This window comes from Saimiri boliviensis, chromosome 5 (assembly GCF_048565385.1).
Source record: "Saimiri boliviensis isolate mSaiBol1 chromosome 5, mSaiBol1.pri, whole genome shotgun sequence".
Classification (NCBI taxonomy): Eukaryota; Metazoa; Chordata; class Mammalia; order Primates; family Cebidae; genus Saimiri; species Saimiri boliviensis.
The window spans coordinates 16,413,322-16,439,760 of NC_133453.1; the positions used below are offsets into that span (position 1 = coordinate 16,413,322).

General features: G+C 38.2%; 1 protein-coding gene across 9 annotated transcripts in view; it reads left to right on the plus strand.

Moving 5' to 3' along the window:
- DOCK10 (dedicator of cytokinesis 10) overlaps positions 1–26,439 on the plus strand; it is a 278,160-nt gene that overhangs the window by 148,532 nt on the left and 103,189 nt on the right. For all 9 annotated transcript variants that reach the window (XM_074398952.1, XM_003925467.4, XM_074398949.1 and 6 more), the window contains exons 5-11: positions 7,527–7,599; positions 7,873–7,995; positions 8,253–8,387; positions 18,556–18,739; positions 20,015–20,100; positions 20,422–20,505; positions 20,624–20,779. In XM_074398952.1, coding sequence (XP_074255053.1) covers positions 7,527–7,599; positions 7,873–7,995; positions 8,253–8,387; positions 18,556–18,739; positions 20,015–20,100; positions 20,422–20,505; positions 20,624–20,779 — 841 coding nt within the window. The remainder of the gene's footprint in view (positions 1–7,526; positions 7,600–7,872; positions 7,996–8,252; positions 8,388–18,555; positions 18,740–20,014; positions 20,101–20,421; positions 20,506–20,623; positions 20,780–26,439) is intronic.

Below are 26,439 nucleotides of genomic sequence, written 5' to 3' on the forward strand. Positions count from 1 at the left end.
AATTACAGAGATGTGTGACATATTAAAATTTTTTACCAAGGTTGATTTGATAGAAAGAACATGTAAAGAAGAAAAATTCTCAAGAGTATAAATTGTAACTACAGATCAAATAACGTGTGACCAGCTTAGCCGGGCTGAAATAGAACATATATATATTTTTTTAAAATAAAAGAGCATTTTCTTGAATGTCTACAGTGAGCTGGGCATCATATATGCATTATTTCATTTAATACTCATAACCCTGTGGAGTAGGAACTGTTATCCCCATTTTCTAGAAGAAACTCGGGAACTGAGAGGTAAGTTACCCCAAAACTCACAGCTGATAACTGATGGCACTCAGGCAACCTCACTCTGGGCAATAGGGGTCATTTGGGGGAGAAAGGAGGCTGCCTATCGTTACAGCCAATGATCGATTCAGACACTGAACGGTAAGGTCTGGGATGAGCCCTTTATCTTGGGATCCCCAAGGCTCTTAGAGACCACACAATGGTCCTGGGGGAGGGATTTTAAAGTCAACAGCCACAGGTGCTAATCTTTTCATGTCCTTTAAAAGAGAGAAGTCATTGCATGCTAGCCCCACAGACACGGGACTGAGCTTGAGACTGCTCTTTAAAGTCAGGAAGCTGTGCCCTGTGGCTTATCAAAAACCAGATTGCCAGATATAGGTGAAGGGGAGGAAGCCTGCAAATCACACTGCCATGTCTGTACCTGTGCAACAATCTTGCATGTTCTTCACGTGTACCCCAAAACCTAAAATGCAATTTAAAAATATAAATAAATAAATAAATAAAAATTAAAAAAAAAAAAAACACCGGATTGGGAAATAATCTTCAGTAGCCCTCAAGCTTCAGTAATGATCCAAGCACCGTCTGCCTTACCTGCCCAAGGGCATTGAACAGGCCTCCCTCCCGCCGCCCTCCCTCCTGCACTGTTTCCAGCCCCTACAGCCTTCCTTCCTGGATGTTCCATGCTTGTCCCCTCCTCAGAACCTGTAGTCTCACAGCTTCCTCTCCCAGAGGGTTTTCCCCCAGATCGTCATACAACCAGCTGCTTCTCCTCCTCAATTTAAATGTTACCTCCTGAGAGAGACCATCATTGAAGAGCCTTTCTACACGTAGCCTATGCCATTTCCACAAGGATCACTCTTTGCTCTTCTCCTCTTTGATTTTTTTTTTTTTTTTTTTTTTTTTTTTTTTTTTTTTTTTTTTTTTTTAGACAGGGTCTCACTCTCCCCAGACAGGAGTGCCATAGCATGATTTCAGCTCACTGCAACCTCCACCTCCCAGGCTCAAGGGATCCTCCTGCCTAAGCCTCCCAAGTAGCTGGGATTACAGATGTGGGCCACCATGCCTGGCTAATTGTTTTGTTTTTTTAGTGGAGACAGGGTTTCACTATGTTGGCCAGGCGGGTCTTCAACTCCTGACTTCAAGTGATCCACCAGCCTCGACCTCCCAAAGTGCTGGGATTACAGATGCTTAGTTTTGAGTTTCTTTCTTTAAAAAAAAAAAAAAATCTTTTACTATTGTTATTATTATCACACTTTAAGTTCTGGGATACATGCAGGTTTGCTACATAGGTATACATGTGCAATGGTGGTGTGCTGCATCCATCAACCTGTCATCTACATTATGTAATTCTCCTAATCTTCTCCCTCCCCTAGACTCCCACCCCCCACCGGCACCGGCCTGTGATGTTCCCCTCCCTGTGTCCATGTGTTCTCATTGTTCAACTCTCACTTATGAGTGAGAACATAAGGTGTTTGGCTTTCTGTTCCTGTGTTAGTTTGCTGAGAATGATGGTTTCCAGCTTTATCCTAACAACCATTTTCACTTGGAGAAATTATCTTGTTTATTTATGCTTTATTCATGATTGACTCTCTCCTCCTCTAGAATGCAAGGTTCCTCAGTTCAGGAAGTTATTTTCTGATACGTGATTGACATTACTGCAGCTCTTCTGGGTGCCATGTAATATCTGGAAACTGGAATGTTGAATGACAAAGGAGAATGGCCCCCAAGAATTAAGATAGCTCTCAGTAATGTACATTGATTTTAAAAAATGCACATCAAATTTGATCAAGCAAACTCAGAATTAAGAAAAGCCACCAATGAAGTGGCACACTTATGTTCACTGCAACTCCAGCCCCAGATAGGACTTAAATTGACACTCACTGGTGTGCATAATTTTTTAAAATGAAAATTAAGATCAACATGGATGTGGCTAGGGACTACTGGGGTTGGCTGAGCTTTGCTATTGACTTCACTGGTGTTCTCTGTCTCATATCCTCTGAGTTACTTTTGAATCATTAATACATAAAGTGGATGGTTAAATAAAGTTTTACTTTATTTTATTTTATTTTATTTTATTTTTTGAGACGGAGTTTCGCTCTTGTTACCCAGGCTGGAGTGCAATGGCGCGATCTCGGCTCACCGCAACCTCCGCCTCCTGGGTTCAGGCGATTCTCCTGCCTCAGCCTCCTGAGTAACTGGGATTACAGGCACGTGCCACCATGCCCAGCTAATTTTTTTGTATTATTAGTAGAGACGGGGTTTCACCATGTTGACCAGGTTGGTCTCGATCTCTTGACCTCGTGATCCACCCGCCTCGGCCTCCCAAAGTGCTGGGATTACAGGCTTGAGCCACCGCGCCCGGCCCAAGTTTTATTTTATTAAAAAAAGAGTATGGCGGCTGGGCACAGTGGCTCAAGCCTGTAATCCCAACACTTTGGGAGGCTGAGGCAGGTGGATCACGAGGTCAAGAGATCGAGACCATCTTGGTCAACATGGTGAAACCCCGTCTCTACTATAAATACAAAAAATTAGCTGGGCATGGTGGCACGTGCCTGTAATCCCAGCTACTCAGGAGGCTGAGGCAGGAGAATCGCCTGAACCCAGGATGCGGAGGTTGCGGTGAGCCAAGATCAAGCCATTGCACTCCAGCCTGGGTAACAAGAGCGAAACTCCATCTCAAAAAAAAAAAAAGAGTATGGGGATGTCATAAGTTGTAACATAGTGTTAAATTTAACATCTGGGAAATTCCTAGAAATATTTCCAACCATTTCTCTGAAGCTCTCTTTTCTCTTCTCTAAATTACCTGTTCTTCAAAAATAACAGAGAAAAATTATTGAGAAATTTTTACTCAACCTTTTCTTTGAGAATAGTTTATACATATTTGTCGTACAATTTTTTATTATCTCTACTATAAAAAGGAATCAGCTCAGAAGATATCATTTTTGGTCACTCTATGCACAATTTCAACACATTCAAAATGTTCACACATCACTTTAAAAATTTTAAACCTAGAAAAAAGTTAAAAGACTGGTGTATAATGAATCCCACTATTCCCACCATCTAGAAAGTGTCTTTTATATTTTACTATATTTGTTTTATTGCACTACCTGTCCATCCATCCATCCTTCTAACTATCTATCCATTTGTTTTATTTTTTGGTCATTTTAAAGTGAAGTTTAAAACATTAACACGTTGTCTCTCTAAACTCTTCATAAGACGCACCCTTAAATACAAATATAGATGTCTGCAGTTCATTTTTTCTGTTTTGATATAAAATTTACATACAATAAAATGTGAAAATTGTAAGTGAACCATTTGATGACTTTCGACCACAGTGCACCTGTGCAACTAAAACCTCTGTTGAGATACAATGTTATCACCCCCAAAGAGTTAATTACCAAGCCTCCCTGGTTAATCCTCTCCTCTCCTTTTCTCTTCCCCAAGAGACAAGCAGTGCTCTGTTTTTCATAACAGTGGAATCATACCATTTGTATTCTTGTTAATGGCCTTTTTTACTCAGCACAGTGCTTCTGATTGATATCCACGTCGTTGCACATATTAGTAGCTTATTTTCATTTCTGAGTGACATTCCTGTGTGTGGATCTACTATAGTTTGTTTAGCCATCCTTCAGTGACAGACACTTCTGCAGCATTCTGAGCTGAGTTTGTCATAAGTCACTTTAAATCTATGGGCTTTTGTGAAACTGTTGTGAAATTTATAGGCTATCTCAGTCATTATTTCCACTTCTCAGCTGGAAGATTTGTGAAAAAACTTTCACAAGCATTTAGCCTTTCATGTTGAAATTCATGAGAACCTTACTTTGTTTCTTCACTTTTTTGTTTTTACATCCTTACTAGTTTGAAAAACTTTATCGCCTCCTTGTTTATAAGTATTGTGCAGAAATTGATACTGAGACTCCTGGCCTGTATTGTGATCCACAGTTATTTAGAACAAATGCCTACAAAATTATTCTTTTGGAAGAAATGACAGCCCATGCTGGCCAAAAAGGACAGAATATGAGGTTCAGAAACAAATACAGGTCAAATGAAACTGATGGGAAATGACCAGCATGGGACCAAATGCTGACATTCCACATTCAAGTTTGTCTTTGTTGCCTCTTCCTTGGTTTTCCCGATTCACTCTTTTTTCGCTCACTTGGGATATTTCCTCTGTTCTCCCTTTACGGCTGTGCCACCATTTTAAGACTCTCGGAACACTCATCATCTATTTCCTGCAGACAAGGTACCTCGAGCAGTTGTTCTGACATCAGCCATTGGAACCTGCCTGTAAATCTCAGGCAACATGTCATTTCTCTCAGAAGGGTGAGAGAGGGAAGGGTTGTGTTTATTTCGCCAATCAAATTAAAAGGTGAGAGAGACTGCTTCTTGTTCAGAGCATGTTAGATGATATTAAGGAGAAAAGGAATATTTTTGTTGGGCAGGAAAAATTTCCCAGTGATCCTAAAAGAATTCTATGTCCTCTGCTACTTCCTCTGCCTGCCTGTAGATTTGACCCTGACCAAAATAGGCAGAACAAGTTAACATCAGTGCAGGCAGTACTGATAGGCTTAACTATCTCTAAGTTTCTGCAAGAAGGAAAGACAATTTCCTTTGGAAGAAAGAAATGGCAGTAATCTTACTTAATATGCTTATTAAAGATGGTTATAATTCACCTTTCCTAAATGCAGGTTTCTAATACCATCTCTTAAAAGTGGTTAAAATGATCAATCTTTACGTTATGTCTATTTTAGCATGATGAAAAACATTTCTTATCACGAAAGGAGAACATGGTCCTGATCTCAGGGTTTTCACAGTTTAACAGTGATGCGAATGCTCCTATGTTCCTTTTGTGCTCTAACTTTCCCTGCTGAAAATGAAAGGAGGGTAAGAGTATTTTGAAGCCCTTACTTGGCACCTATACCTTACCTTATGTGAGGGCACAGTGTAGCAATTCTATGCATACTTAAATCTAAAGAGCGCTGATCATTCACCTTCCTATCTGTAATACCATCAACATAGGGAATAATTTGTGATGTGAATACTAAATGCGCCTCTGATCTTTCTTTCTCAGTAGTCAGATTCAGAAGTTGCTTTTATACAATGTAAATCATCTTAAAACATATATTGTTTTATTATCTCTGTTTATTGGATTTATTTTAAGAGTCCACTTATAAATGGGATCATACAATTTGTTTCCATGTCTGGCTTATTTCATTTAGCATAATGTCCTCCAGGTCCATCCACATCATGGCAAATAGCAGAATCTCTATTTTTTAAGGCTGAATAATACTCAGTTTATACACACACACACACACACACACACACATATTCACATGCACATATACATATTCACGTATATATACACACACACATGCAAACACACATATATTCATAGATACATATATACACACATATATTCACTCACATGCATACAAACATTCACACACACATACATATACACACATGTATTCATACATATATACGTGCACACACAAATATATTCACACACATATTCATACTCACATAAACACACATACACACACACATATATAGAAACATTCTAAGTGTCCCTTGACAGAGGAATGGATAAAGAGAATGCTAGACACACATACACACATATTAATACATTAAACATTGTGTTTATCCATTCCTCTGTCGATGGACACTTAGAACGTTTCCATACATCGGCTAGTATGAATAATGCTGCAATGACAACAGGAGTGCAGATATCTTTATAAGCTACTTTATCTCCTTCGAATATATACCCAGAAGAGGAATTGCTGGGTCATATGCTGGTTCTATATTTCATTTACTTAGAAACCTCCGTACTGTTTTCCGTAGTGCCTGTAGCAATCGCCATTCTCACCAACAGTGAGAGGAAACGGGGAGAAGTCGATGAACTGATGCAAAGTAGCACATGTGCGGGATGAAGTCTAGAGAGCGAAGGAACAACCTGAGGACCAAAATTAGTGAAATCGTATTGCATTAGTGATTTTGGTTAAATCTGTAGATTTTACTGCTCTTTTTACAAAAAAGTAACTATTGGCATGATCGTTATGTTAATTTGCTTCACTATAATACTATTTTACTATCTCTATGTATCTCTCCCATATCATCATGTGGTAAACCTCAAGCATACCCAATAAAATTTATTTTAAAAAAGAAAAACATCCTGTAAAATTGCTATACATAGGATTTTATATAGTAAAAGGGGTCAAACAGCTAGCCATCAAGAAATGCCTGGAGTTCGGATGGCCTTGTCTGGTTTCCATTCAACTATTAGTTACGGGATAGAATCAAGCCAAAGAAAACTTAATTCTGGTTTGTCTTATCATTTATCAAACCAGGTGCACACTGTTGCTTCTCTGAGGTGGTCAGAGATGTTGTGACTTAAATAGGCATTTCTAGGATACCGTGGAAATGCACAGAGTGTAATTGCTACCAGCCCCTTTGGTGCACATTTCTGAGGCCATAGTTAGGAAGCAGCACAGCCTAGTGGCCACAGTACAGACTGGTTCTCAGGATCATGGTCCTTCAGGGCCGGGCTCTTCAAATGACCGCTGTGTGTACACATACAGATGACACAGAAAACACAGTGAAAATATCACCACTTAATATTCTACTTACAAATGTGGGGGAAGGAAAATAGAAAGTCCCCCACCTTTCAAATTGTCCTTGCCTACATCTAACTCAAAAAGATATGTATAAATATATGCAATTAGAAGGGCAAACGCTGGTGGCTCATGCCTGTAATCCCAGCATTTTGAGAGGCTGAGGCGGGAGGATAGTTTGAGGCCAGGAGTTCAAGATCAGCCTGACCAACATCACAAAACCCCATTTCCACAAAAAATACAAAAATAATGGTACATGCCTGTAATCCCAGCTACTACTGGGGAGGCTGTGGCATGAGAATCGCTTGGACCCAAAAGGCAGAGATTGCAGTGAGCTGAAATCATGCCACTACACTCCAGCGTGGGCAACAGAGTGAGACTGTCTCAAAAAAATGTTTTATAATTAGTAACTCCATGGTTCAAAATAGAGATTTATATACTGGAGATAAGATATCATGGTAGAAGAAAATTAATACTTCCAAAGGAAATGGGACCCTCAAAAGACTACATTATTTTACAAAAATTTGTAAGAACACCAGCACCATAGCTGTTATTGTTACCTGGGGAGCAACTTAAAATGAAAGCAGTCTCCAATGACAAATCAGAATCTTTTTCTTTTTCATATCAGAGCAGAATACAAACCAGAGAAGCTTCCTTCACATTCCTTTGAGATTGACCATGAAGATGCTGATAAGGATGAAGTAAGTAAATTGTTGAAAGTGACATGTTTAAAACATGAGGATAATCAGTTTCTGTCTTGCAATAAAAGGTTTCACATTCTGACCGGTTTGTTGTAAGTTGTAGTAGCTGTTGGTGGTAGGGCTTTTAGTCAAAATGAATCACATTTGTTTTGAAATTGAACATGCTTATTTAAGATGAGTCAAAGAGAGGGAAAGAGTCCCTTTCTTAAATGCAGCGTCTAGGATCTGCGATCCACAAAGGATGGCCGTGATGCTAATATGCCTTTCCTACAGGATACAACTTCCCACTCATCTTCCAAGGGGGGTGGAGGAGCAGGAGGAACTGGCGTTTTCAAGTCTGGCTGGCTCTACAAGGGGAATTTTAATAGCACCGTGAACAACACCGTTACTGTCCGGGTAAGGAGACATCACTACTCATCTTTGTCTCTGTCACCTTTCTTAACACTCCCTCCTCTGGTCACAGCACAGAGGAGAGCCATTTGCATTGAGTTTATGTTTCATATAATATTTTATTTATGGGGAAGTAGGATGTCCTACTCTAGAAAAATGTCCTAGAAATACAGCACTCCTGAAGGAATTAGAATAATTCTAATTTCTATGAGTAATAACACACTACAATTTGAATAATTCTTTATATCTTTTCCTTTATTTAGTCATTCAAAAAGCGCTACTTCCAGCTGACTCAGTTGCCAGATAACTCCTACATTATGAATTTTTACAAAGATGAGAAAATATCCAAAGAACCCAAAGGATGCATCTTTTTGGATTCCTGTACAGGTGTGGTGCAGGTGAGTAGAAATCCCTTTTCCTCCCTGGGATTTTTTTTAATTTGAAAAGTATATTCAACAAATATTCATGGACTATCTGATATAAGCCAAAAGCTGCTCTAGACCCTAAGGCTTCTGTGAAAAACAAGGCAGCCTGATCTCTGCTTTCACAAAACTTACTTTCAAGAGAGAAAGAAAAATGGGAAACAGGCAAAGACATGAATAAGCAGAATGGAATCAGCTGGTAAATTTTTCAATAAAGAAAATTAAGAGAGTAACAGGGCTGGGTGTGGTGTGTAATCCCAGCACTTTGGGAGGCTGAGGAGTGTGGATCATGAGATCAGGAGTTCGAGACCAGCCTGACTAACATGGTGAAACCCCATCTCTAAGAAAAAAAAAACTAAAGAAAAAAGAAAATAAACAGAGTAACAAAAGGGAGACAGAAGAGTGGTGAGGTTGAAGAGGAATATTAATACTCAATAAGGGAGAAGAGCATCTTTGAAGAGAGATCATTTGATCTATAGACTAAAGAATGAGCAGAGGGCTGGGCATGGTGACTCACGCCTGTAATCCCAACACTCTGGGAGGCCAAGGTTGGTGGATCACTTAAGGTCAGAAGTTCGAGACCAGCCGAGTCAACATGGTGAAAGCCTATCTCTACTAAAAACATGAAAATTAGCCAGGTGTGGTGGCATGTGCCTATAATCCCAGCCACTGGGGAGGCTGAGGCAGGAGACTTGCTTGAATCCAGGAGGCGGGGTTGCAGTGAGCCAAGATTGTGCCACTGCACTCCAGACTGGTGACAGAGCGAGACTCTGTCTCAAAAATAAAATATAATATATAAATAAATATAAATAAAAGCCAAACAGACAAAAAAAGAATGAGTAGAGGCAACAAGTGCAAAGGTCTTGTGGCAGGGCATGTCTCATATTTTCAAACAGAAGCAGAAAATTAGCATCTGTGTTTGCTGCTGTGTAGAGAATCTCTGAGATAACGAAATTCAGTACAGTAATATGTAAATGACACAGTATTAACATATGCACTTCACAAATGTTATTTTATAATTAGCTAATAATGATAGAGTAAGTTGACAGTGTACATATGCATCCTCTTTCTTCTAAGAGGTGGTTTTCTTCAAAGACAAGGATTCCATTGATTCCAAAGTGTTTAATTTCAGAAACAAACATAATGCTTTTAACAGATAATGGTCTGTAAGCTCCCAGTCTTCAAATTATTGTCCTTAGCATGAAACTCAACATGGGCCACTATGAAAGCAGAATAATTCCTTAGACCCCATTTGGACGTTTTACTTTCAAAACACCTCTTCCTACTCTGATGAAATAACTAACCTATTCCCTTTTATGTAATCATGGAAGCAATCAAGTGTTTTAGCAATCCTCCCTCATATTTCACAATATGACACTGGCTCACTGGGGTCCAGGACACTGTTTCTGGTCACAGGCCCTTGGAGAAGCGCTTCTGCTACCCTCAAACCTCAGCACTCACCTAACTGGTTATGAGCTGATATTACATCGTGAACCACTACCAGGGGCCCCTGGATATGTGGACTCAAGTAGAGTTCTCTCCAGTCATTTAGTCCTGGTCTATTTCTGGATGGTTTATCTGTTAAAATTTGGAATTCTTCCAGGAAGCAATAAGGCTGAACTTTAAAAGGAAAGAATTAATTGTTTCTGAGCAGTCTGCTACAAGTGGAAGATAATTGCGTTTTAACACAGATGCCAGCTTTCCATATGGAAAGGGCAATAATGATCTTAATGGAGGATGGAGATCGTTTTCTATTGTTGGTCACAAAGGACACTTTTTGGCCTTAGAAACATGAAGTAAAACATTAGCAATAAAGATCAATAACTGCATCTTATAGACACTGAGCTGAAAATTTTAAGTATTATCCTTTCCATTTGTACGTAAAAGCTTTTTCTAGCAAATGAGTCATCATTTTTTAAGAAGTATCATTGTAGTCTTTTGTTATATATTAAGTTTGCAGAAACACAGGTTAATATGTTATATTTTTCTTCTTCAAAGAATCATAGAACTTAGTGTTGAATACATACCTTAGTGCTCTAATCTGACCTTCCTATGGAGAAACTGCTTCTCCATCATCTCTTACTTAGATTGTGTTTCAGTCTCTGCTTAAACGTTGCCACAGAAAAAAAAGGAGTCTTGCAGGAGAAAACACAAGCCTGGTATTCACATAGGTCAGCATTGAAATCCTAGTTTTACCATTTACTATCTAAGACTTTTAGAAAGTTACTCAAACAATTTGATCTAGATTCCCTATCTGTAAAACTAGAACAATGTGGAAAGAACTGAGAAGGAAGTATATTTAGACTCTCTCATCTTGTTCTTCTATTAATTTTAAAGGTCACGACCTAGGATATAGACATTCCATTATGGGAAATCCCTCCTAGAACACCTTGATTTACCTTCCTGATGTTTTTTCCTAACTGTGCTAATTTGTCTATTTCTTTATTTATTCATTAACCTATTGATTCATTCAACACACCCACTTAGTGCCTTTGACAAGCTAGAAACTACACCTAGATGTGGGGAAGTCAATTCTTCATTGAAGTCAGTATCAGAGACGGGCCTTACCACTCGCTCACTATCACACAAGATCTCAAGAGTGATGATGGAGGTATGAATGGCAGAGCCCATGGAATGCTCTGGGAACATGAAACAATGAGGAACTCTTTCAGCTCAGGCTATAAGTCCATACAGAAAAAGCTGAGCCTGTCTATAGTATTCCCCAAGGTGGATTTGGCACATACACCTTTTAAAATTTCACCTTTATCCCTGCATTTATATTCCTCTTCATCAAGAAGCTTTATCCAGTATTCTCCGCATTCTTTGTACAGGCAAGGACTGTTTCTTAGGATCACTCTGGGGAGACAAACCCCTGGATCACTTGTCACTTTGTGTGTGGGTCCCAGTCTTCACATATTTGCTTATAGTTCTTCCAGATTTATAAGTTTTTACATCTGGAGAGAAGAATTTGAGTGAAATAGTGTAAGTTTAACCATTGTTCTACTAAGCTCTCAGGCATAAAATGTGCCTAAAGATGAATCATGTACACACAAAAGCACAGAGCGAATGAATAACTAGGATGAATCAGACCAATTTTGTGAAGAATCGTTGCCAGGTTCCATTGAAGCAAACAAAAAGGAAGAACAAAGTCTCTGCCTCAGAACGTACTACGTAGCATCTGGCATTCTTAGGGAGTTCAAGTTCATAATAATCCTTAGTGAATATGCCATTTCAGTTTGATTCATTCAGACCCAATCCATATTATTGTTTTCCCTAGAATAATTTGGAAATCTTAGACATATATTACAAAGGTGGGCTTAAGTAGAGAGAAACTCCTTCCCAGCTTTCTGAGAGACTTTAGGTAATGTTTATGACTGACAATTTTTTGAATCTTGGCCAAAACAAAACAAAACCTAATCATGGTTTTCTAGTTTTTCATAACATCATCAAACAGTAATAGATCTGTTTTATGGGCCTATGCCTCCCAATCTGGAAGAGAACTTGGTTTTTGCTGCTTTAAGTTTTTTTCTGGGACTAAGGGATATTTAGGTCTGTGTTATCTATCTTGTTCCTTCAGTTCACATATTCATTCATTCATTCTCACATTCATTCATCTACACATTCGTTCATTCCAGGTTCTGCCACTGTAGAAGAGAATAACAATCCCAAGAATCCCATCTTTCTTAGGTCCCTGTCTAAGCAATGATAATGGCTGATGTCTCTTTACACAGCCTTACATGGGTGTGGACAGTATGGCAGACACCGTTCATTTCCTCCTAGGTGCTGAGTCTGCCACCATGTGGATATGGGTTCCAAGACAATGGCTTCATGTGACTAATGAAAGGCTAGAAATGCAGATACCTCCTGGAGGTCAAGCAGCCCCCTACGAGTGTGAAAAGAGGCCAAATGTGAGAAATAGGGGCAGCTTGGACCAGTAGACCTGGAGAGTGCCTACCTAAAGAAAGCAAGTCAAATTGGGAGCAGGGGAAAGAACATTACAAGAAAAACAAATCTAGAAGCCAAATATGAACAGTAAGCCTCCTGTTAGCAAACTCAGGCTCTGAAAATCTCACTTCCGAGAATCATAAGAACCAAAATGATACTTGTAGCTTTTTTTATCTAATATATTATTTGACAGCACTTGATGGAACATGAATTATGATCGTCCCATTTATTAAAATAAAATTCAGAGCGATGGAGTGGCTTTCACGAGTCACAGATCTAATGAATTGCAAAGTTTAACTTGAGGCAGAAGAATATCCAAAATTACAGACAGTTGCCTAAAGAAATGATGTATTATCGTATGTAAAATAGACATACCCACATACATGGAGAGAAGACTTTGAGTGAAATATTATATTTTTGTACAGGCAGGAACCAGTTTAATATTCTACCTACGTAAGTTATGTGGGCAGAAGAAACACTACAAAGATATGTTCATGTGGAGCTTTAAGCAGTGAATTTTATATATGGGATTTATTTCAGCAATTTACTGTATATATTGGAAAACTCACAGTGTGCAAACCATTGTGAAAAGAGCAAACTCCAAAAATAATGTGGCTTATGTCTTCGAAGAGATTTCAGGATGTGAGAAGGGCACACTGAAAAAAAATATATAGTACATGCAAATAAAACAAGTGACACCCCTCAAGCAATAAGTCCTAATAACATATTCAAGAAGAAATTACATTTATCACTGCATGATGCCATATAATATTACACATCTATTATATATATATATATGTGTGTGTGTGTGTGTGTGTGTGTGTGTGTGTGTGTGTATGTTATCTTTCTGCTTATTTGCTTCCTGACATTTCATTACACTAGAAGGTAAGTTCAATGAGGGAAAGTACTTTACTTGAATTTTTTCAGTTCTCTGTGACTGAAACATAAGACGTACCCATTTACATTGAATGAATGAACAAATAAACCTTCAGAAAGTGGAGAGGATTTCATGGAAGGAAGCCATCAATACCAGAAACCTTGATTTGATGTTGTATGATTCCCTTAAGACTCCTCTTTTGTTTCTGCAAAATTCTGTACAAGATACTAGCCACATAATAGGTATAATTAAATATTTAGTTTGGGTAGCTTCCCTCTTGGTTATTCAGTCCTCCCTTGGCTTTAGTGATTTTCTTGAAGTATCAACAATTTGGAACTTCTTCAGATGAACACTGTGGAAGCAGAACAGTTTGCCACAACTCATTCACCATATCACGACAATAGGACATAGTCACAGGTTCCCATTATTTATGAAGCTACATAGATATACTATGGTAAGGTTGACTGAACAAAGTAGTTGCCCTGGGGGCTGGGAGTGGTGGCTCAGGCCTGTAATCCCAGCACTTTGGGAGGCCAAGGCAGGCAGATCTCCTGAGGTCAGGAGTTTGAGACCAGCTTGCCCAACATGGCCAAACACTAGCTGTACTAAAAATACAAAAAAAAAAAAAAAAAAAAATAGCTGGGTGTGGCTGTGGACGCCTGTAATCCCAGCTACTCAGAAGGAGAATTGCTTTTACCTGGGAGACAGAGATTGTAGGGAGCCGAGATCATGCCGCTGCATTCTGGCCTGAGTGACAACAGCAAAACCATCTCAAAAAAATAAATAAATAAAAACGAGGTAGTTGCACTGGCTGGAAAGGACACCGATAAAAGAGAAACAGAGGAAAATTGGAGGGCGTAAAAATAAGAATATGATTACTTCTTGATTACCATTTTAATGACTTAACAATTATACTTCAAAATTATTAAAATGTCCTATTGAAGTGTCCCATTGATTTTCAATTTTTATCCTGTTTGCTGTTCTATATGACATCATCTTTGAGATTCCAGACAGCAAGATCGAAAAACACTCAGGCCTCTTTATCTTCCCCAAAATAAGCTTCTCTGGGCTGCAAATAGTTCTATTTCCCTTGAAATAGAAGAAGGTAATTTCGTTCTTGAGAAATTTCAAATAGAATATTTATCTTAATTATCAATGTCCCTCTTTGTGAAACAAAATTGTAATACTTTACTCAAAGTTTTAAGAATATTTTTGATCATATTGTTGAAGTCGGCAATCATATTTAATTCATTTGAAACACAGAATGCAGTATATTTATTTATTTTTATTTATTTATTATGCTTTAAGTTCTGGGGTACATGTGTAGATCACGCGGGTTGGTTACCTAGGTATACACGTGCCATGCAGTTTAGAAAATCACATCAACTTGTCTCTATTTTGTAATGTTTTATTTCGAAATTTCGTTACGTCTTCGGCATCTTCATTGTAAAGCAGGTTGCAACTTGATACACCTTTAATTTGGACCCAATATAAGCATTTTACGTTGCTTTTTATCTCCCCATTCACATTATTTGCAGCATCAAATTCATCAAGCCAATTCTTCCGTTTGTTTGTTTTCAGGACAACACTGTGATTTGCTTGCATTTTTCTGTAAACAAATACCTAAAAATATTCCAGCAAAAGTTGTGCCCCAAACTCTGAACAGTTCTTGTTCTTTTCTGAGTGTCTTTTCCCTCCCTCCCTTCCTTCCTTCCTTCCTTCCTTCCTTCCTTCCTTCCTTCTTTCCTTTCTTCCTTCCTTCCTTCCTTTCTTCCTTCCTTCCTGTTGTTTTGTTTTTTGGGTTTTTTTTCTTTGGTTGTTTTTGAGACAGAGCCTTGCTCAGTCACCCAGGCTGGGAGTGCAGTGGTGTGATTTTGGATCACTGCAACCTCTGCCTCCCGGGTTCAAGTGATTTTTTTGCTTCAGCCTCCCAAGTAGCTGGGATTACAGGCATGTGACACCACACCTGACTAATTTTTGTATTTTTAGTAGAAACGAGGTTTCACCATGCTGGCCAGGCTGGTCTTAAACTCCTGGCCTCAATTGATCTTCCCACCTCAGCCTTCCAAAGTGCTGGGATTACAGGCATGAGCCACTGCACCAGGCCCTGAGTGTCTATTTATATTCCTGTTGTTTTTTGAAGGAAATGGGGCTGTGACAGGACACCTGTCTTTCATTTAAACCTGCTCTACAGCCATCTTGTCTTTGCCCTTAGACTGTCTATCAGTGAAGGTTACAGAAAGTTTTGTAGGTCTTCTTCGTCAGAATGTCCCAGAGCTGCGTGTGAGGGCACATGGAGAATATCTACCCCATTCCTCATAAGGAGAGCAGGGCATCCAAAAATGTGCCTTCAGAAGGAAGCTGCCTAAATGTTTGATTTGCACACTAACGTTTGAGGCCATGGGCTTTCTGAGTACCCTTCATTCTGTTTACACTGCAGTGAAAATGATTTTTTTCAAAATGCAACTCTGACCTTTTGCTTGTCCAAATACTTCTATTCTATGTTCTCATAGAACCCAGTAGCTCTTTTTCAAAACATGTATACAAAATTTAAGTATATTCATTTTCTGATTTCACATTTGTCTGATTAATTGCTTAATGCCTGCCATTCCTATTCAGCAAGTGCTGGGACTGGCTATGTTTTTGCCCGGCACAAAGTATGAATGCAACAGAAATGTCTTTGATGAGTGAATTATATCACTGCACTAAGCACTGAGGATACAAATTTAGGTTCTGCCCTTCTAAGACTTGTGAACTATAAAGAGCCAGGCCTGTGACTAAGTCATTACAAGCCAAATAAATAAATAATATTTGACAGAAATGCAAAAGTATGGACAGGAGCTAAGGGCTCATCCTTGGAAGAGTCTAGAATGTGATGTTTGAGCCATGAATTTTCACATGAGAACCATAGTTAGCATTTTAGCCAATTCTTTCTCCTTTAGTTGCTGAACTTTACTTTTTCTTGAGGCTATGTATTCTCAAGCACTGAGAGAAACCACAACTCCCAGGCCACAGATGCCCCTTTGTTGTGCCAGGGCATTGTCAAGAAAGGAGACCAGCATCACCTGAGCATCTTCTGTGTCCCTGGCTCTGTGCAATGCATCAGGCAGCTCAGTGGATGGGATTAGTTGTCAGAGTATATAGGGCTTATTTTTCCGTTTCTACCATTTGCACTCAATATAATCCCAAACACATTTTAATTAATCTTCCCAAGCCTCAGTTTCATCATATGTGAAATGGAATAATGTGATTTTTCCCATAGGGTTGTTACACATTTAAATTAAATCGTGGCTGTAAAGTACAGAGCCAGTGTTTAGTAATTGTTGTGTTTGCAGTAGTAATATTGTTATTGTGAATGTTGAAAGGAACAGCTATCTGGGGACAGTCTCTAAGAGCATCCCAAAGAAAGACGACATTGATGAAGGGTATTATAAATTTTTGCTTGTCACCAAGAAATAGCAATCCTGTTCTCAAAAAGAATTGTATACATTGGTATTTAGCCACAATCCTACACCACTGATCTTATTTTATGGCTCTTCTCCTTTTTGTATTCTACTTAATAGAGTTGTCCAAAGTGTTAGTGTTTTCTCTATTACAATTATGAGTAAGCTACAGGCTTTAGAACATATTTATAAAAATTGAACACCTGCATAGGAATTGCCTGGAGCAAATCAAATATGAAGTATCTTCAGTAATCTTTCCAACAACCACCCCTTTAAATAACACCAGTTTGTGTCATTAGGGGAAAGTTTGCACTTTGAATGAACATTCTAATCTCATGGCAGGAATATACAATATTGTAACAATTTGTTCTTGGATTCCCCCTGCTTTAAATGTCCCTCCCTGAACTTTCAATAGCCCATATCTCCTTTTTACAGATTTCAAATCAGAGATCTCCTTTGGGGAAAGACCTGCTTCTGACCACCCAATTTAAAGTACCCACTAATCACACCAGCTCATTTTAGTTCTCTGCACGATGGAGAACCTTTGTTTTCTGATTGTTAGTTCACTCCTTCAATCATTCACCCATTTACCTCTTCTTTACCGGAATGTTAATATGGAATAGAAACCTTTTCCAATAGAATAGGAACCTATTCTGTTCCATTAATAAAACATGACTGTTTTTGAACCCACCATTATTGAATCCTTCAAGTATCAGCACGATTACACGATATGATGGTTAGCAAAACTGGCCAAGTCTTCACGGAGGTAGCTTCAGAGGAGACATGTATTTGTCAAAACAAACAAACGAAAATGAGTAAGCAGATAATTTCAAATCATGTTACGTGCTCTGGAGGACAAGACCTTTGTCCCTTTGTCCTAGATTGGAAAATTAAGAAAAGTTTCATTTGAGATCTGAAGGGTGGATACAAATCCTGTACATACATGAGGGCACACACCATGCTCACTGTGCTTTTGAGAGCATGTGCAGTGGAGGGGGCCAGCTTGCCTCAGGCCTTCCTGGTGGCAGCAACAAGAACATGACAGGAACACATTCAGGAACTAGAACAAGACTTGGTAGGTTGGTCACAAAATGCCAAGTGAAGATGTCAAGTTACAGAAGAGTCTGGAGGTTGGTGAAGCCAGAGCCAGGAAAGGAATTGGGGTGTCACTGCACATGGGTGTCATTTGAAGCCATTGGAATAGATGAGCAATAAAGGAGAGAAAGGAATCTGAGGCTTGGCCAGGATTCTCACTAGAGGTCACGAGAAGAAGGAAGAGCTGGGTGAAGACGCTGAAAAATGGCAGCCAGTGAGGTGGAAGGAAAACCCAAATAGAGTATCACCATGGAAACTGGAGAAAGGTGAATTTCAGATAGGAGGAGGCAGCCTTTGTGTTAATTCAGCTGCAAGGACAAGGAAGATACGAAGAAAGAAATGATCCTTAAGGCAGTATGGCAACATAGAGCCTTTTCGTGATCTTGGCAAGAGCTGCCTCTGTGATGTGATAGGGTCAGACACCCTTCTGGAGTGAATCGCAGAACTTAAGGTGAGAAAGTCAAGGTAGAAACTCAAGGAAACTCTTACAAGGAGTTGAGAATGTACTCAAGCACATGCCTATGATGAAATGTTTAAGCTAACATGTCCATCCAATCAACTGAAACCTAAATAAGATATTTCTTAGTACAAAAACTTTAAGAAAAAAAAAAACAAACAAATGATCAGACCCATCTAACATTTTGTCTTGTTTTGGACAATTTTCTTTATGTTACCTATCTGTATGGAAAGACTTTTGGAACCTCAAGCCCACATAAATTGTCTCTCTCTCTCGAAGGCTTAATTTTTGGTGTTCTCTTTTTCTTTCTTTCTTTTTATACCACAGAATAACCGACTACGAAAATACGCCTTTGAATTGAAAATGAATGACCTGACCTATTTTGTGCTGGCAGCTGAAACAGAGTCAGATATGGATGAATGGATCCACACCCTCAACCGCATCCTGCAAATCAGTCCTGAGGGGCCCCTCCAAGGCAGGAGGAGCGCAGAGCTTACTGATCTGGGGCTGGGTGAGAGCATATGAAGCTGTCTTCCTTCCTTTGTCTAGCATGACCCGTCTTTTTGATTCACTAAAGCTACTAGGTGTTGTGGTCGCTGTCTGGTCTAGCTCATCCATCCTGGAGCTGTTTGTTCCAAGAATTCGCTAAATCCCTCCTGAATCTTTACTGCACAGTAATGGCCACCACACATAAGTACAATTTGGAGTCAACTGGCAATGATTTGAGGCTGTTCCCCAGCAAATGATGTCGGGAATCATTTCTCACAGCATCAAAAATGTGCTCATGTCCAATGGGACATTACCTTATAGAGAGCATTTTGTGGTTTTTAGCATTTCATTGAATTTAATTAATGAATCTTATGCTCTGTAAAGGCTAATATGCATTCCTTCCTTTTAGTTAAAAAGCATCTTTCATTTACGCTTTTTGATCATACTGTTACCAGCTTATATGTGAAAGTTTCAAAAACTATGCATGGCAATGGAAATTTTCATAAGATTAAAATTGTTTTCTGCCCATCCTAACTCCTTCGTAAGAGTATATTTCATTTTATGCAAAGAGAAGGGAAAACAAGAGTGGAAAGAAAGAGTTAAAATAAGGTTAGAAAAGCAATTCTGTAGCTACATAGAAGGCAAATTCAATACCAGCAGAGTCAGTCACTCTTCCCGAAAGAAAACTATTTGAAGATACCTTGCACAGTACATGGTACATTAGAAACTAAAGCATCTTTAAGTGCTCCTAGTCTAAGTCTCATAGGCTCTAGGGTGAAAGAGCCATGAGATAATGAGGAAAAAAACCGCTATTGTTGATTTTAACACAACTACTGTATGCCATAGTAGGTGTTTCACATTTATGATTTACTTAATAATAACAACCATAGTATTAATGTTTACAGTGTCTTACAGAGTTTTAACTAGCTGAAGCAAGAAGGTGGATTCTAAATTGACAGTCTAAGAGCCAGAATTACCAAAAATGCATACATATTTAAGAAAAGTTTAGTATGCTTTAATGAAGTAAGTCAAGACACCCCAAGTATAAAACGCCAAAGTTCTTGTGGACACAAGATGTTATCCTGGCAAGAATCCCAAAATGATCATCAGAGGATCTGATTTCCAAGCCCAGCTCGCCCAACAATATGGAGTTCTGGAGTCAGAACATAATGAAAGCTTATGCTCACCAACATCCCTGTTAGCGCTTAAGTCTAACTTAGTTTTGTATGTCACAGGCTAGAAGAATGTATGATTTCTGAGTAATATTTAATAACCTGACTTGGTATATCTTTTTAAGATTCACTGGATAATTCTGTAACTTGTGAATGCACAGCAGAGGAAGCAGATTCATCAGAGAACAACTTACACCCAGACTTTGCAAAGGTAATAAAGTTGACATTGTACTTGCAAAGAGTTTGAATTATTTGTAAATAATTGCTTTCGTGACATAGAGGCTTTCTTTTAAGATTTAGATTAATAAACTAATTCAAAACTTTCCATTAACCTATGTTTTTCTTAACATAGGAAACGTGTTTTCTTTAACCTTCCTCAAAAAGGAAAGATACTTTTACAAGATTTGCCAAGTGTTAATAGATAATACTAAAATGGTGATAACACTAAGAGGCTGTTTCTTGGCCACATGCATGTGTCTGGGGCTGTATCTGGATATTTAGACACCAAGGACTAACACAGTTTTCTCTGTAGTACCTCACAGAGACAGAAGATACTGTAAAAACAACTAGAAACATGGAGAGGCTAAATCTCTTCTCGATAGATCCAGATATAGATGTAAGTCAAAAATCTTTCTAAGCAAATATGAACTTGATCCAGACAGTTGGGGATTATAATTTAGAATCTCTTTCTTATGTTGGATGTTTGGTGACTAAAACATTCAAAACTTTTTTAGACCTTGAAACTTCAAAAAAAAGATCTCTTAGAATCTGAGTCTGTGATCAAACCATTTGAAGAAAAAGCTGCCAAGAGAATCATGATCATCTGTAAAGCCCTCAACCTAAATCTTCAGGGATGTGTTACAGAGAATGAAAATGATCCAGTAACAAATGTAAGTTTCTCCTCTGTTACATCCTATACCATTCAGCCAACATGACACCACCCTAGTCAAAATCTTCCCTATTCCTGCTAATTCCAGGTACTGTTTTCACACTGTCTAGTGTATCAGCAAATATTATTAATAGGATTTTCCCACATTATACAAGTGTACAAGTTCCAAAGTAGAACACTTTATAATATACTATATGAATAAAGTATAACAAAATATTAATATATTTTATCAATATACTATAATAAAATTATCCTTTTAACTTAAAAGCCTCAAAAGCACTGTGTTTTGGGATTCTTTCTATTAAATCAGCATAGTGGTTTAGTTTCCTATGGCATTGTTTGTATCCTCTTAGCGGTACTCAAGATGGCTTTTTTTGGGGGTGGGGGACAGTCTTGCTCTGTTGCCCAGGCTGGAGTGCAGTGGCACAGTCTTGGCTCACTGCAGCCTCAACTTCCAAAGCTCAAGCGATCCTCCCACCTAAGGCTTCCAAGTAACTGGGATTACAGGTATGCCCCACCATGGCTGCTTCACGAATTTTTTGTGTATTTTTTATACAGATGAGGTTTTGCCATAATGGCCAGACTGGTCTAGAACTCCTGGGCTCAAACTACCCACTTGCCTCACCTCCTTAAGTCCTAGGATTACAGGTGTGAGCCACCACACCTGACCAGAGATGGCTTTTACGTGGATGTTTTTGTTTTAATATTTCTTTATTTATTTTTATGTATATTTGAGAAAAATCAAAGCTAACAACTGTGATCTCACAGCCTTTATTGCTAAGGACAAGTCTAAATAGTGAATCAAGTAAAATAATATTAGATGGATGTTAAATAAATACTAGTATGATGGGACACGTAAATAGCAGAAATGACAAAGGAGCTGATGTTTGTGTGAGCTGTCTTGAGAACTTCCTCTTAGTACTTTATCTGGCAGTCTCACTAGACTGTGAATGTATGTGTCAAAAGAGAGCATTTTATGAACATAAACATTATTGTGTTGTATTATTTTTTAAAATCACTCATTTTATATCAGTCTTGATTATATTAGTACCATAATCAATATAAGGAACAGTTATTATTTTGACGTATTTCCTTTTAATCTCTTTTAATGCATTCTGTTCTAATTTCTAATCCGTTTCACCTCACAAAAGAAAACTGATTTCCAGATTCTTGATAGGAGTTACATTGGCTTTGGAAGGCAGAAACTACATTAAGTTTTCACTGTAAAATGGGTCCACACAGTCCCACACCTTCCTCTAGTTATGATCTGGTGAAACTAGCCTTGTTAGTTGTAACAGTGAGTGGTTGGCAGAAAGGATTAACCCTTTCAGAAGACTTTACTTGGTATCTGTTAACCTGTGCCTTTTTGTAATGTAGTTTAATGAATTGTTTGTTTTTGGTTCTTGGTGGTTTTTTTGTTTCTGTTTTTGTTTTTTAATATTTTATTGCATTTTAGGTTTTGGGGTACCTGTGAAGAACATGCAGGATTGTTGCATAGGTACATACATGGCAATGTGGTTTTCTGCCTTCCTCCCCATCACCTGTATCTGGCATTTCGCCCCATGCTATCCTGTGTCTTTAGCACCTCAATGATTTGCTTTGAGCCTCCTATCCCCAAGTATAGATAGAGCAGGATAAGGTCCATGCTGTGGACCTCTGATTTAATGAGGAGACTCAAATGAGATGTGCCATTCTGGGATTAGATTGCCTGGCTTTCCAACTCACAGGTTGTGCCATTCTGAGCAACTGGCTTATTCTCAGTCTTAACTCCTTAAAATGGAGATAATAACAATACCTATTTCAAGTGATCACTGTGGCCACACATGGTACTGTATCAAAGGTACTCAGACATTGCTTGGTATAAAGTAAGTGTTCATTAAATATTTAACTGTCATCTAAATATGTGAGAAATTGCATTGAAATTTGTCAAAACTGAATGCAAGTTATTGATACTTGTATTGATATATGTGAGATTTTTGTTGTCAGCTAAGCTAAAATGAAAATGTGTCACCAATAAGAATCTGGTCAAACAATGGAGTTTTTTAATATTCTGCAACTTGAACTGTGTATTACGTGTGAGTAGAAATGAAAGTAGTTGAAATCAGGTTTATTCATTCTCCAAATATACTTATTCCATGTGTCTGTCTTGAGTCAGACTTGTCCTAAGATTGGGAAAACAGGAAGTAACTAGATAAGCAAGGTCCCTAGTCTCTTGACGATTAGATTCTTTTTGAAAATGGCAGAAAGTAAACAAGAAAACTATTTAAGTGCACATTGTGCAGAGTTCTTTAAAAGAATTAAATATGAAGAGATGTGTTGTAGAAAAATTCAGGAAAGGGTTACTTTAGACAGGATGGTCATGGAAGGCCCTCTCTGCAGAAGTGACTTTCGAACAGAGACCTAAATGTTGGAAAGGACAATAAGGCAGGTCAGGGGAGAATCTTCTAGACAGGAGAAAGAGGAATACAAATGCACTGAGACAGGTAAGCTTTAGCAGGTTCTAGGAACTGAAAAAAGATAGGGAGGTGAAGGGCATACCAAGGTGATGTAGGAGAAACAGAGATAAGATGAAGTAGAGCCTTAAGCTGTAGTGAAGAGTTCGAATTTATCCTAAGTGTGAGTGAAACCTATTCAATCATTTAAAGTACTTTAAAAACAAGAGTTAAAAATAAAAAAATAAATTTAAAAAAAAAACAAGGGTTGTCCAAGGAAAACAGGAGGCTATACCACCATTTATTGCTTGGCTTGAACGAGGGCTAGCAAGGGGGTAGGAGAGAAATGGATGGCTAGGGCTAGTGTTTTGTAAATGGAGCTGAAAGGCTTTCCTGATGTGTTGGATATACTGGATAAGGGGAAAAGAAACCTCAAGGATGAGTACTGGTTTTTGCTTTGGATAGTTTTACACGTGGTGATATCATTTACTAAAATAGTAACACTGGAGGAAGATTTTCACAATACAGGTCAAAAATACCATTATGGATATGTTTTGCTTGTTGGGACTATTAGCTATCCAAAGAGAGATGTCTTGTGGACAGATTCAAATGCAGATTTGGCAGCTGGTGGCTCATGCCTGTAATCCCAGCACTTTGAGAGGCCAACGTGGGCAGATCACTTGAGGTCAGGAGTTCGAGATCAGCCTGGCCAACATGGCAAGACCATGTCTCTACAAAAATACAAAAATTAGCTGGATGTGGTGGCACATGCCTGTAGTCCCAGCTACTTGTGAGGCTGTCAGGTAAATTGCTTGAACGTGGGAGGTGGTGGTTGCAGTAAGCCGAGGTCATGGCACTGCACTCCAGCCTGGGTGACACAGTGAGACTCCATCTCAAAAAAATAAAATAAAAAATGGAGTGACCATGAATGGAAACAAAAATTTGGAAGTCTTGTTCAAATTTCCATGATGTGGGTGGTGGGGGGTATCTAAAAATGTCTATGGCCATAGAGAAGTGGCCAGGAACCAAATATCTGAAGGATGAATAGAGAAGTGACCGAAGAAGACTAAGAAGGAATGGCTGTTGGGATAAAGATAAACCAAGGAATACTGTATTATAAAACCGAGAGAGAATGGGTCAGCTGTGGAAGTGGAGCCAAGAAGCTGAGGAACATGAAGTAAAAGAGGAGTTCATCTGGTAGATATGGCAAAGTAGAGGATGTTGGTGACTACAGCAAGAGCAACTTCCATGGAGTGGAAAGTGTTAGGAGTAATTTGATTATGCTTTCTTGTAGGATTTTAAAATAAAAATAAAACAAAATCCTAGAAACTTAGTCCTGGAAACCATTTGAAAATATCAGGAAAGTTTACCTGTACTAGTCTGTTTTCACACTGCTAATAAAGACATACCCAAGACTGTGTAGTTTATAAAGGAAGGAGGTTTAATTGACTCTGAGTTCAGCATGACTGGGGATGGTCTCAGGAAACTTACAATCATGGAAGAAGGGGAAGCAAACATGTCCTTTCCATGGCAGCAGCAAAGAGAAATGGTGAGCAAAAGAGGGGAAAGCCTCTTATAAAATCATCAGATCTTGTGAGAGCTCACTATCATGAGAACAGCATGAGGGTAACTGACCCCATAACTCAATATCCTCCCACTGGGTACCTCCACGACACATGATTATGAGAGCTACAATTTAAGATGAGATTTGGGTGGAGGACACAGCCAAACCGTATCATTACCTCAAATGGTAATGTCACTTAGTCACCTTGTTAAATAAAAATAGATGCTATTTTTGACCCAGAACATATTTAAATGTGATTTAAAATGCAATGTAGAAACTGAAAACCAAAGATAATGGGCTTATCTTTCTACTGCCAGGAGCATATGACTCCCTCTACGTGGATTTGTTTCTTTGTACTAAGACCCATGTTGAGAAATGAAATGTTTGTGTTTGGGCCAATCTCCCAAGGCAAGAGAACAGAGCCAAATACAGAAACCCAAGTTAGTGTGCCCCTTGGTATCTGTCAGGCCAACGGGTTAAGCTGATTTGGAATGTTTTGTATGTCAGTGTTGTTTTTCATTTTACAGTTGACACATATGTTGAAAAACTAGGAAATTACTTTAGAAAAATAATTTCATTGTGCTTATGAGCAATAATGCAAAAAAGAATGTCAGACTCACCTTCACAGCAGTTTATTTAATGCTATCTTTTAAAACCATTGTATATTTATTCAATGACACTCCTTCATTAGTGAAACTATTTTTAAACTCATTGTTCTTAATTCAATGAGCATGTTTTAAATTAATTGAAATATTTCTCCAAGTTGCTTAGGAGCCAACTACTGCATTTAATGAATGAGATTCTAAAGGCTGCCTGAAATGGCATCTTCGTGATGAGAAAACAATATTTGACAGCATGTAATTTTTTAGTCAGTAAATTGAAAACCAAATTCAAGTTGATGGTTTTAGAGTATAAAATATTTCTTTGAAAATAGAAATTGACTCCAAAAATCTAAACTAATAAAGCTACATCATGGTAGAACATTTAATATTTTATCTTTGTGATTTTTTTTCAGAAGAGTACAGAATTCTAAACACAAGAAGCCTATGACTTAATTTGTTGGGCTTTGCAGATGCTTTGTTAAACGAATGCTTATTGAAAAGCCAGTGATTTGACATTTATTTTGAAAAGGTGTATTGGAAGAAAGAAATGAATCACCACATGAGCTTTAATTTTTGATGGGCTATCAAAGTAGGTATTTATTTCCATTCATGAAGTAGAAATGAAAATCAAAACACAACAATTCAGGAAAAAATCATAAGGATTTTGCTTTGACCTTCAATGTGTTTTGAGTTCCCACTGAAGCTATTTTTCTGTAATTTTTGCATTTTTCAACCTTGGCAGACTACCACTACCACAAAACAAGAGTTTTTCTAAATTAATTTAAATTGATATGCTATAAAAACTTTTACTTTGTAATTGCTTTATATTTTTAAAAATAATTTATTGAATTTATCTTATATGCAAAACCTTTTTTTCTAACAGTAAGGGAGCTGGCAAGTATTGCTAATATTAGGAAATTGAACTTGTCCCCCTGGTATAAACTAGTCACATTACTACATTTCAAAAGACAGGAGATACCATTAAGCATTTAACAAAACCCACAATATGAGTGAGTCTGTATAATAATAAACTGAATCACAGTATGGCGTTTCACTATAATCT